The 13,678-nt window shown below is 32.7% G+C and overlaps 1 protein-coding gene across 20 annotated transcripts in view; it reads left to right on the forward strand.

Moving 5' to 3' along the window:
• The window catches only part of LOC143223242 (catenin delta-2-like), a 112,866-nt gene that overhangs the window by 95,311 nt on the left and 3,877 nt on the right, over positions 1 to 13,678 (forward strand). For all 20 annotated transcript variants that reach the window (XM_076450916.1, XM_076450926.1, XM_076450914.1 and 17 more), the window contains 4 exons: positions 202 to 362; positions 2,280 to 2,518; positions 3,136 to 3,386; positions 6,943 to 7,093. In XM_076450916.1, coding sequence (XP_076307031.1) covers positions 202 to 362; positions 2,280 to 2,518; positions 3,136 to 3,386; positions 6,943 to 7,093 — 802 coding nt within the window. The remainder of the gene's footprint in view (positions 1 to 201; positions 363 to 2,279; positions 2,519 to 3,135; positions 3,387 to 6,942; positions 7,094 to 13,678) is intronic.

The raw sequence follows: 13,678 nt of genomic DNA on the forward strand, positions 1-13,678 counted from the left end.
GACAGTAAAAATTAGGATAATATTAAATGTACTAATTGTGTGTCATCATGGAAACTGTTTTCTCTGTCTTTTTCTTTATTAGCCCCTTATTTCAATGGTGGTAATTTACTTAGTGGAATTAAAAAAAATGTATATGACTTCAAAGTCAATCAATTGTTTATATGCTAATAACCTATTTTTACTATTTGTTTTGATGTTCAGGATATTAAGCGCTCTATCATTGATGATGGCTTAACAGTAATAGTTAACCATGTAATTATTCCACACTCGGGGTGGGACTGCCATAGAGATCCTGTTGATCAGCCAAGAGTCCAGGAAATTTGCTGGTCCACAGTTTTTCGTAATGCCAGTGGAATTCTAAGGTAAACACAAGCCATAAATAGAAAATGTTTAAATTTTAAGCCAGTAAAGAAAGGACAAACTAACTTTAAACTAGTCATATTTACAGACCATTGGCAATTGTTTAATTAAATGTTTTGTTGGTAGAAACATTTTTAAATTAGATAATTCCTATTTAGAAAACAGTTAAGAACAAGACAGACAAAGTACAGTTTATTTTAACAATTATCTAAGAATTATTTCGCATAGAAACTTATGACTTAAGAGATAAGTATTGAAATTATGTTCAAAGAGCACTAAAAGAAAACAGTTATTTTCCATCACTTTTGATGTCACTGTGCATAGCTGCATTGTTTTACAGACTTGCTGCGCAATCAGAATTTTTAATACTTGAGAAAGTCATAGTCAGGAAAAGCTAGTTTGCATTTAGTTTATTTTATTATTCAACTACAATGAATCATTTATGAAACAAAACATTGAATAGTGTTATATATAATTTAAGTATTAACTACTAAAAACTGTTTGGCACTAGAATTTATATAGTATCAACTTTTATTCACAAATGTTGCTTGATTGTCAAAATAAAACTTAAAGTAAAATTTGTATTGGTATATGTGAGCATTAACACAGTGCAGATATCATGAGATATATTGAAAATCTAGCTATAAAACACGTACAGAGCACCAATCTATCTTTTTGTGAAATTTGAAGATTAATTTAAAACTATTTGATACAAGCATACAGAAATGAAACTGAAAGTCACTCATGCCAGCCTTCTTACACATACTAACTTTACACAACATTATTCAGTTGAAGGTATATCAGCTTTGAATCTGTGAGCTGAGTGATGAACTTGATATATCAAAGCATTGATTGGTATCAACTAAAATAATGAACTAATAAAAATTGTTATTTCTAATTACTACTATTTTTGATTGCTGTAATTATCCAAGTAATCAAAACACTGCCATTATGATTTTTCATGATATTATTTTTATTAATTAGTGATAATTTATGGAGGGGGATCCTCATGATTCAAGAGCTCAAATCCTGTTGCTACCAGACATGTTCACTGTTCCAGCTGCAGGGCATTTATGCTGCTGATGTTGTTTGCCACTGTCTCCAATTTTGAAATGCCAGCCAAAGAAGGCAAATGGCTAACAGCACCAATTGCCAGCTCTTGGGCAAATCGTTTACAAATGAATAGCGGGATGTTTAATTAAGCAATTGTGTGTGAAGAGTGAAATTTAAAGAGCACTAACCATTTTGCACAGCTTTCCTTATATTTATTTTATTTATTTATTTGACTGTTTTGAGGAAAAAAACTGCAAAATGAACCCTTAAAGACTATATTTCATAATATGTAATTTAATTAATCAATAAAATTTTTTAAAAATACTCAGAAATTTTCTTAAAAATTCCTAAATATATTACATGTGGAAACAGCATAGATGCATAGTTGCATGAAGTTTATTATAACAACTTCATCTTTCACATATATCGCAATTAGATATTTGATCAAAGTATGTTGTATAATTCTGTGAACTAATTTAAGACTATTTCATTACTATTTGGAAACAACAACAACAAAAAACTATTTGGGTGAAAGTGCCTAAACTTACTTAATATACCTGATTTCATATACTGGGGCCTACCGTGTTTTTTCATTAATACTGAGAGGTAATTCAAGAAGTGTAAAGGACTGAACAATATAAGAGTAATTAATGTGATTAATGCACATAGCTAAAGGGAAATTTAAGTCAATGGTCATAACATGGTGGATATGAAAGAGTGTTGATACTTATTGCAATATTCTGATATATTGGCTCAGTTAGTTAAGTAAGATCAATTAATGAGTGACAATTAATTGATTAGTACATTACACTATTTATCCAGCTCTTTACTTTATCATGTGATCACTTTCTGCTATTTTCCTATAGAAACATCAGTTCTGCTGGAGAATACTCGCGAAGAAAAATGCGAGAGTGTGAAGGCCTTGTGGAAGCACTACTTTACTTGGTAAAAGCTGCCATTGGAAAGAATGATATGGATAACAAGAGTGTGGAAAATTGTGTTTGTGTCTTGAGGAACCTTTCATTTCGCTGTCAAGAGGTTGAAGATCCTGAATATGATAAACGAATTCTACAGCCTTCCCACTCTCGTAGTGGACCAATGAAAAGTAAAAAAACTTTCAATTTAGAAATGTCATTTAACTGTAGATTACTTTTAGCAGCCTTACTTGTGGTTAATCCATTAAAGAGAAGAATCTTATTTAATGTAATTTGACATTAAATTAGTTTGGTAAAAATTAATGAAAATTAAAGTAATTCTTTTAATTCTAAAGGAAGTATTATGATACCTATATTCTGTACTTAAAGTTATTATAATTATTAATGGATTATTTAAAATACATAGATAATAAGTATATGTAGATTTTACTGTTACAGAAAATTTTGTAATCATAAGTTGATGAAGGACAAAAATGTGTGGAGAAATGTGTATCCAGCAGTTAAAGTTCCTTCATTAAAAATTAATGAACTACAAGTTTTGTTGTACACTTAAATTGGAACAATAATAACCAGTTTATGTAATGTGTATAGTTATTAATTAGCAACAATACCTATTACTGTCTTTTGTTTTTCTGTCACTTTTAACAGTGCCAGCTTTTCTAAGTTTTGCAGTTAGTGCTAAGGTAAATTTAGTTTTAAAAACACCATTAAAGATTCCATACATTTGTTTCATTAAATTATAAATTTAAATATGTGTTCCATAATAATTACTGTGATAATTCATTAGTGGGAGACAGCTTGGGCTGTTTTGGTACAACAAAAAAGAAGAAAGATGGAGAAAGTACAGAGAAACAAAAGAAAGAAGTTCCCCTCTCCTCTTCCCAGATACAGCGATCTGGTCCAGTTCAAGGTATGGAGTTGCTATGGCAGCCCGAAGTTGTACAGCCATATCTAGCCTTGCTTTCAGAGTGTTCAAACCCTGAAACTCTGGAGGCAGCAGCAGGTGCCATTCAAAATTTGGCTGCTTGTTATTGGCAGGTGAGTTCTGGGGCAAACCTAATTTGAAACCATGTCTTTTTGCACTATTTCCAGGTTAATTACAGGTGTTAACCTAGGTTATTATCTCAAAACTTGGCTATTTGGTCCTGACAGGTTAGTATCTAATGCTAATATATTTTATTATATGAAAATCTGGCTGCTTGATATACCAGTTGGTTAATTTCTAGTGTAAATCTATCTTAGTTTATGAAAATCTAGTTGCTTGGTACTAGTTTAATAATTTCTAATAACCTAGTTTATTATTTGAAACCATGTCTGCATTTACTGGTTGCATGTTAGTTTTTAGTGTTAACCTAGCTAATCAGTTGAGGCTCAGGCTGCAAAATTAGTTTGTGCTAATAATCAGCCTGTTGAAAATCAAGTATCAAATCACTTAGCAGATTGTCTGATGGTCTTGTCTAAGCTGCCATTTATTGCTGTAACTACAGAGAAACAGCCATACCCATGCATTTTTTAATTTTTAACAAATGTATTTTGGTTTGAAGCAAAACAGTTGACTACTCTATACTTTAGTCATTGTATTAGTAGCTTGAGAAGACCACATTCCAGCAAAGTACTAACCTCTGTTCATAAGATTAGCTGTTATCATTCACTGTTGCACTCTATATGAGAAATATTTTTCTTTACACATGCCATAAGCCTTCCACTCCCCCTATTGGAATCAAATAATTTTGACATGAGTTTCATGTACATCATCATGCATTACTTCTTCAGCAATAAGAATGTGGCATAATAATGTCATGTTTGTGACTCCCTCTATATACCTCTATAGAATTATCACTTTTCATGTGATTGAGTCCCTTTATTTATTTCAAGTTTCACGTTTGTTTTTAATACTCAAGAATTAGTTTTCATTTATATTACTTCCAAGTTTCTTCAGATTGTTTTTTTACTATAATTTAACCTATTTTTTTTTTGCAGTCGTCTTGCTATTTATACTTTTAATTTTTGGTTGGCTCTTATTACTTATGAATTCTAAAATTCATGTTACCACTTTGATGATTACATCTGAAACTAATGCTATTTCACAGGCTACATGACCTGGCAAAGGATTTATTGGCATTTATTCACCATGAGACTGGACATTACATGGGACAACCTATCTCTGGACATTGTCACACTACCTTCCAAACATGCTGAGCCTTCACAGGCAGATGAAGCCTTGAATCATCTATTTTCACCTTCTGATTTTGCCAAATTTACTCCTCAGGGAGTAAATTTCCATTTATACGTACTTACCTCTACTCACTTTTCCAATCTGTTTTCCCCACTTTCCTCTGGTGCTTACAGCTTCTGTAAAACTTCAAAATGATAGTTTGATAGAGTTGTATAGAGGGAATCACATGAATATTGCACTCCTATTGACTGAGAACTGACACATGATGATTTACATTAGAGATAATAGGGGAGCAGAAAAGTTGTGGAATGAGTAAAGAAAAAGAGGGCAGAACTGAACCAGAATAGCAAATTCTGTGAAAAAGTACCTATCAGAAGTACATTTTCAGTATAGTTATATTATAACTTTCATGTTTCTGATGATAACTCTTCCCATTATTGATGACTATTTAAAATTTAACATAACTAGTTACTTGTAGGTTACTGCTGAAATAATTGTCCTTACAGTTTTGTAATTGTATATGACATTCAATATAATTTGTTTTATTTCAAGTCTTGATTGTTTATTTGTTTTATAAAAGTGTTTCATGATAGGAATAGTGTGCAACACCACTAATCTAAAATGTGCTCATGACAGAATTGTTAGATTTGTATTTTATGAAGCATGATAGCATACATGTCTAAATATATGGTGTAATGTGGAATAGCATATGCTTAATTATTCTTATTGCTCTTTTACTGTAAAAACCTGTATTATAATCAGAGTAAATAATAATGGCTAGAATATACAACTTTTTACAGTGTATGCTTGCATGTGTGTATATTTAGATAGATTTTTCTGCCATTGAAACTAAAATTAAACTATTATAGGAGGGAATAATGAGTGAATTATTATATTATATAGATTGTATGTAGACTTGTATACTGTAAGCCTTTTTCTACTGCTGACATTGCATTGAAACTTCCATCAGAATGTGTACTGATTTCATTACGTATTTAAAAATATCTTTTTGGGTAGGGAATTGGATATATCTAATATGATCTGGGACACTCACAGTTGTGGAAATGTGTTTATTCTGGCCAAATGCGGAAAATATATCAAATCATGTACAGAAATGTTTGTGGATTAAATTAAGAGATCAAATCAAGCACAGGAATTTTTATGGATTAAATTAATTATGTTTTGAAAAGGCTGATTTCTCATGCCATATCATATTTAAGATAAAACTACCTACCATTCAGAAGTATTAATAATGGTGATTAACATATTAAATACATAAGAACAAAAACATCAGTAATATTTCGAAACCTATTTTATTTAAATTTCATTAATACATGAAATATCTTTAACCTTTCAAGCATTTTTTAATTTTTTTTAATGTATATGTTTTTTTATATCTTATAAACCTACTTTTACTTATATTAAGTTTCTAATCTATTTGCATGCAGATTAACTAAAATACATTAATTCCGGCATATAAAACTTATAACCATATGATGAAAAATATATACAAACATTACATCTTGTTACATCTACTGTCCTGCTATTCCCTTAGGTACTGGACATAAAATACAACAGAAAAAGGCCAACTTCAAAGACTATACTTTTGCTGCATGATTTAGTAGATTAACCAATATTTTTCTCATCACGTATCATACTACTATAAATATGCATGTAGCATTTCCTAATTTATTAGTTTTTTCACAATAATAATTTTACACTTAATTTTAGCAACAACATATTATCACACAAATATTTATTTATCTAAATAATGATGTTCCACTACACTTTACATTTATTACCCATGACCTCATGATCATATGTTTTTCAGAACATTCTTGGAAGACTTTGCCACACTGTGATAACAATAAACTCAATTGTGTACGTACTACTTTTACATCACCTTCCACATCAGTATTCTAGTATAAATTTGATTTCACTAAAGTAATTTAATTTTATAATTGTTATTTGTAAATTATACTTTTTTACAATGTATTATGATTGAGATATAAAGTAAAGAAACTAATTTTAATGTATTTAACAGTAGACCAATATAAATGTTAATGTATAAATAATAAAAAAAGAAAAGCAAACAAGTAAACCTAGCAAAATCATTGTTCCATTTGTAGCATAAATAATGGCTATATCTGGTGCAAATGCATCCAGATCTACCAAAGATATTCCATATTGGTTAGGCATGTTTCAGATCTATATAGATCAAATTGAACCTTGGGTTTTTAAGAGTTTAGTACTCATTTTGCTATTGAAACAAAAGAAAACTACTAGTAATGAAAATGGCTGCTTGATTATTATATCTGACAATATATTATCGAAGTTTATTATATACTCTGTCTGCAAAATAAGTGAAAAAGGCTGTCAAAGTGATAGTGACTAAATGTTGACTTTTTTTTTATAAAGCCTAGTTTAGATATTCGTGCTGCAGTGAGGAAAGAAAAGGGTCTTCCAGTGTTGGTGGAACTACTTAGAATGGATGTTGACAGAGTAGTGTGTGCAGTTGCCACTGCATTAAGAAATCTGTCCATGGATCAAAGGAACAAAGAACTCATAGGTAGAGCTATCTATTGAGAAATTATGCAAAGGAAAAAATTGCTATGGTTTCTGCCTTTTTGAAAATGTATGTAATTATAAACAATACAAAATATTGGGATTTATTTTCATACAAATTTGATGTTGTATATTTCAGAAGTTTCAATAAACTCTAGATTAAAATATCACAATGTTTTTTGAATGCATAAATAATAATATTTTGTAATATCTAGCTAAAATAATAATTAATAATAAAAATCATACCTTAGATTTAGACTTCAGGTCATTATATATTGTATCACTGTATCTTTACAGAATAAGAAAAACTAAATCTATAAATGTACTGCTATAAAAGAAATCATTAATAGTTTTTAAATATATCTCCTCTTATGCCAGTAAATTAAAACTATCAGAAAGTTATTAAAGGAATCTATTGTGCTTTAAAATACCTACAGATTAAGTAAACGTGTGTGTGTGTGTATTCAAAAATCGAATATGATGTTGTTATAAAACTTAAGCTTTTGACCCATCAGTTTATTCTTTTCATCATTTGGGCAATTGGTGCCCTGTGTGAAAGCGCTACCCATGGTACAGCCCTGAGTATTATTAACAGAACACAGCTTTCAGTGACCTTTTCCTACTATGCCAAGATCCGTGTCTTTAGTCATGCTATTGTGTTTCCAGCTGTATTTAAGTTGTGATCCAAAAATATGATAACACAAATGCATTACCTTACACTCACTATAATCAAAGGTAATTTGTGAAATATTTGTCTAACTTACTAATTATCTTAACTATTTTATAATATCTCAGCTGTCTTAATAAAGTTATAAATACCAAAGAATTTAATGCCATTAGCTAACTTTACTAATTATATTTTATAGCCTCATCAATATTACTAATGTAAAAATAATTGATCAAAGGCCTAAACACTAACTCCTGAGACATTCCACTAGTAACAAAGGTCCAACTTAATTTTTCAATTAATAAGAGCATTCTGCTTTATTCCAAAACTCCATCCTACTATCCAGTTAGCTAGTTTTTCCAATCCTTACTCATGTGAATTGTGGTTTTCTTAGCTAATCTTTTGTGTGTCACATTATCAGATTAGTAAGGCCAGATTTTCCCTTAGTGAGTCTCTAGTGAATAGCTATTCTCAATTAGTACTGTCCTCTGTCAAGGTAGTGAAAAATAAATTTGTCAGATATTCGAAGATTAACAAGGCATTGTGTTACAACCAAAATCTGGCAGTATCTGGAACTAGACATCAGGTCCACAGCAGGAAGTACTATATGCTATTGACACTTACAGAATGTCACTACCTTAACATTTCTCCTTCCTACTATTCTCTTGATGTACATGTCCAGTGGTCTGGTGTTGTTTGTAGATGACCTGGATACATTTAGAATCATATGTCAATTGTGTAATGCCATTCCTACTACAGACCTGATGTACAAGAGCAGATACTATCAGGTTTTGGTCAAAGCACTTTGATCTTATTCCTGTAAACAGATGGCATTGAGGTGGCTGACAGGGTTAGTCAGCTGTTCCACTTCAGCTGGGGTAAACTTGAGTACCAATGTTGGACATTCTCAACAGGGGTTGTGAACAGGGATGCTGGTGTTTGAATATACTTATGAAATTGTGCAGTGCCCTGATGCATAGAGTTTGTTTGTTTGTTTGTTTGAATTTGAATAGGGCTATCTGTGCTGCTAATTTAGCAGTGTAAGACTAGAGGGAAGGCAGCTAGTCATCACCACCCACCGCAACTGGGCTACTCTTTTACCAACGAAAAGTGGGATTGCCATTATACACCCCCCGGCTTGTTTAGTGCAGCTTTAACCCACACCCTCAGATTGTCGCAATGTGCCATGCCGGGCCCCCCTCATAGGGCTTCATGGTAGTTGGGGTCAGTGGGCACTGAAATGTTCTTTCTTTATTATAGATCCCCAAAATTCAAATAAAAATAAAGTAATAAAGAAACAGAACATAGGTAAACAACCATGTCTTGAAGATTCTGAACAGAAGTTTTTAACTTTTTCAACACCTGTATCTCATTTTCTGATATTACCTTTTTTATCAGACAAGTCTTTAGGGAAATGATTCTCTTTTTTTTATTCAGAAGGGACTAGGGGGGCGTGTTGTCTCTCCTATGCCAGTCAAAAAAGCTATGTTCTGGGGATATAACGATTGAGATAACTCCCCCTGCTATTTTAAATTTGTAACAAGGAGTTATAGTTGAGAGGGATTTAAAGAACATTTTCAAGTTAAGAGATCCTTACTGGTTTCTTCAACCAGGATGTTTCTCTATTTCCACTGGGAAGGATAGAATAATGCTACCTATAAATGTACTAATTTTGACGTTTACATCACCATGTTCATCTGCCACTATTAAGGCAGGTTGTACAGCCACATATTCCCAACCCTCTCAGATGTTTCCAGTGGCAGCAATTTGGTCACTTGAAGACATTAAATCATGGTTCTTTAATGTGTGCTTGTCATGGTAGCAATGATCATGATGTCTGTGAGTACAAAATGGGCCCTCATTGTGTTGATTGTAGTGGCTCTCTTCTCTCTTGGCTTCATTCTTGCACTAGGTGTATGGAGAGAAAAAAGGTACAGCATTTGAAAATGGTTCACAATATTTCTTACCTTAAGGCTTGAAATTTCTGCCCACCACTCCATTTCAGATATATGCTGCTGCATTCTGTTTCACTGCTACAGTGGGAGTGCAGACGGGTTTATTTATGCCTCTGACAGAGTCATTTTCAAACCATGTGAAGAGTCCTTTGCCCTCCATGGTTAAGAATGTTGATGAGTCAGTGTCAACATCTATCTCTGTCCCCACTATTCCTTCTAGTGGCTCCTCCAGATCCACATCCTTTAACTTTGGCTTTTGGAGTTTCCTCAAATCCATCTTTTTCTTTGGCCCTGAGATGCTGAATGATTATTCGTCCTCAACCTCAGTTGCTGGGCTCTACATCTGCTGACAGAGACCTGCCCATTTGATCTAGAGCAAAATCCATGGATGTTGAAAGATTTGCTGCTGGTAAAGAAAAACAAGATGGTCATGGACCAAAAAGTTCTCCACATAAATAAAATTAGTTTCAACAATACAGTGGCACTGTTGAAGTTTCCATTCAAATATAGATGACATTAAGGATTTGACTCGTTCTGATCATCCTGTGTGTCTCTCCTTGCAGGAAGTGTTTCTGAAACCTGCTGATGTAGTCACTTTTTGGCAGTTTTCTTTCTACAGAAATGACAGGTTGTGTGATGGACAAGTGCATGGAGGGATGGCACTACTGGTTGATCAGCATGTGCCCACCCTATATTTGCCACTCAGTACACCCTTGGAGGCTGTAGCCTTCCATGTTTCCTTGGGTCATACCATAACTGTTTGTTCTTTCTCCTTGTCACCTAGAAAGACCTATGATGCTCTCATTGAACAGTTGCCATCTCCTGTTTTAATCCTGAGGGATATAAATGGACATAATCCCCTTTGGGGTGGTGCTGATATTGATGGAATTGGTTGTTCTGTAGAGTGTATGCTTTCATATCACAACCTTTTTTTCTTCAATAGTGGTTCTTATACTTATTTTCATGCACCTTGTCAGTCTTTCACTGCTATTGATCTCTATGTACTATCCTCACTTTTTTGTCATTTCAGGGAGGTTAACAGTGACCCATGGTGCTGTCATGGCCATGCCTGTCCTGTATATGGACTATGGTCCTGTATTCAAGGCTTGGCTCCATGCCAGTTGGCAGTCAACTTGGAGTGAGTCTAAGTGATATCAAGCTTTTCCAAATCAAATCTTCTGTTGCTGTTTGGCCATCTTGCTATCGTAAGGATTGAAGGGAGGAAGAAGTTGTCCTAGCTAAGCTGTGCATTGGTCCCAGTTTTTTAATTTGTCATTTTCTTTTATCTGGTACTGATGCACTAGCGTGTGGTCTGTGTGACACTCAAGTCACAATAGCCCACACTTTATTGTCATGCTAGCATTATGAGTGTGAGTGAAGGCACCATTTTATACATGTTTTTACTATGGGTTCACCCCTGACATTGGACAGTGTCATTAGCAATGGTGATTCTGTTCACCTCATTTGTGTTTTTAAAGTTTTAAGGGCCATTGGCCTTTTTAGTTCTTTTTAAGTTTTAATTTGAAAATTTGTCTTTGTTTTATCTTAACATGATTCCTTTCTACATATTTTAATAATTTTGCTTTTATTTTTAATTTTCTACCAGTTGTTGTTTGGCACAGGTAGCCTAGTTGCTTTGCACCAATAAACATCAACCAACCAACCAACCTAGTGGATTAGGTATCGGTTGGGTTGGAAATGCTTGCAAGTAGAAATAGATTTTGGTATGGAAGCTCATCTTTCCTACCATTTCCTGTTTTGAGGTAAAGAGGTAGGTAATAATAACTATGGTCTGTCATGCCTTAGCCACTCAACACCCTGGGGTTCCATTGATTGGTAATAAAAATTATGGGATTCCTTCATGTTTTTTGTGCCTTTTATGTTTCTAACACAGTCATAAAAGGAAGAAGAGTATATATGAACCAGATGTGATGTGGTCTGCTATTGAGGTGTGATATTTTCTTTATTGGTTTGGGGCACTATTTAAAGGGGATTCAGTTTTTCACAGTTCTTCATCAGTTCAATATGGGATACTAGCTACTTTATGAGAGGAGGTATGATATCATTCAAAAGTTAACATTTTCCTACCCTGAAAGGTATTTCAAACAGGTATTTACCTCCTCTCATATTTCCTACTCAGCCTCCCCACTTCCAGCAATATTTAGTGTAGGTATTCTGACCAATTTCAAAGTGATTAAATAGTGCAAATGTGGAGAGGAAGCTGCTTACAATAGGGGTTATATCACACTTCTATTGATGGAAAGCTGCTGCATAATAATTTACATGTAGATATATAGAAGTTGGAAGTGGAAAGCTTGTGGCAAGCGTTGACAATTTGTGCTAATAGAGGGCAGTACTAATTGAGAGAAAGCTATTTTGTGAAAAGTGGTAAAAATCTATCAGAAATATGTTTTCAGGTTAGGGAAATGTTAACTTTTATTCAGTCTTTACCACTACAGATTTAAGACTAACAACCAACTGGACTGTAATTGCCAGGGCAACTCTTATTGTCTTTAAACATAAGAGTAAAATTAGCCCATTAATTATTAGCCTATGAAAAATTAATTAGTCATACACATCTAATCCTTAACCTCCTTTAAAGTCCTTGGTCATGGTCATGGTGCCTTATCTGTTTTTAATATTTCATTCTTTCTGGCTACAACCAAAGGACTAACATCTACATGATTCAGGTAAACTGCAATATTTCCTATAAAAATGTTTAGAATAAGGGATATTCTTAGTATCCTTTCTTTAAAAAGAAAAGAATAATTAAAAGCTGAGACATTTCATCATCTTTGACCAAAATCTTATCAATAGCATTTTTTAAGGAATTATCCCTCATTTTAACATTTTAATTACTTTTAACATACTTAAAAAGTAAAAACCTTGCTATTACATTTAATATTAAAGTCAGCTGTTTATCATAATCATTTTTTGAAGTCCTAATTTGGTTTTTAAACAAAACTCTAACTTTGCTATAATTGTTTAAATTTTCCAACTTATATGTTTGTTTAAACTTCTTAAATGTGTGACATGTAGCCCTAATTTTTTTCTTTGTGTCTGTAGTAAACCATTTAGTTTTGATCATCTCTGGTATTGTTTTCTCTGTTTAGGAGCATGTTTGTCTCAAATTAGAATTATTTTATTTTTTTAATTTCCTGAAATCTGTCATGTTTCTTCAAAATCTGGTTTTCTCAAAGTTTGTAACTAAAATTTCATTGTTCAATGATCATTCTTTCCAAATATTTTCCATTTTATTTCATACAACCATATTCTCATTAGTGGTTAACAGTAAGTATGAAATGGTATCCCTGTCTTTGTTGAATGTCTTACTTGATCAGGTAGTTTTTAACAATTGCCATCTAGATACTTTCAATCATCTAAACTCCTGATTGTAACTCGTATAGATTCAACTTCTTTACTAACATTTTTTTTACATCTTAAGTCCCAACAGACTGTAGTTTGTCCCTTGTATAAAGAAATGCCATTCTTTTAAAGATCCATCACTGTTAAATAACTTTTATTCTGAAATTTCAAAAGTGTTATTATTATTATCAATGTTCTCCAAATTCAATATGATCCAGTGTTGGAACCAGTTTATTTCAGAAGTGCTCTCAGAATAAGGTTAATTTCTCTGAGAACTTTCTTGCATCATTGTAGTACTGGTTCCACTGTTAAATCCAAAAGCAAATTTTAATAAACGATTTGAAGATGTAGGTTGTCTGGGCAATATTCATATAAATATTTTAAGTTTTGAAAATTATTTACTGAATTAAATGTTTGTCATCATAGTAGTGGTTATCAACAGTACGTGTTCTATGATGACAAGCATTTAAATAATAGAAGTGTCCTAACATGCCATGAGGGACTTAGTACAGAAACCTCCCAGTGTTATATCTGTACTGAGTTACTCAAGTTTAAATGTTTGTTATCATAGTATGTGCACTGTTAATAACTACAACTATGA

Source organism: Tachypleus tridentatus, chromosome 8 (genome assembly GCF_004210375.1).
Source record: "Tachypleus tridentatus isolate NWPU-2018 chromosome 8, ASM421037v1, whole genome shotgun sequence".
NCBI lineage: Eukaryota > Metazoa > Arthropoda > Merostomata > Xiphosura > Limulidae > Tachypleus > Tachypleus tridentatus.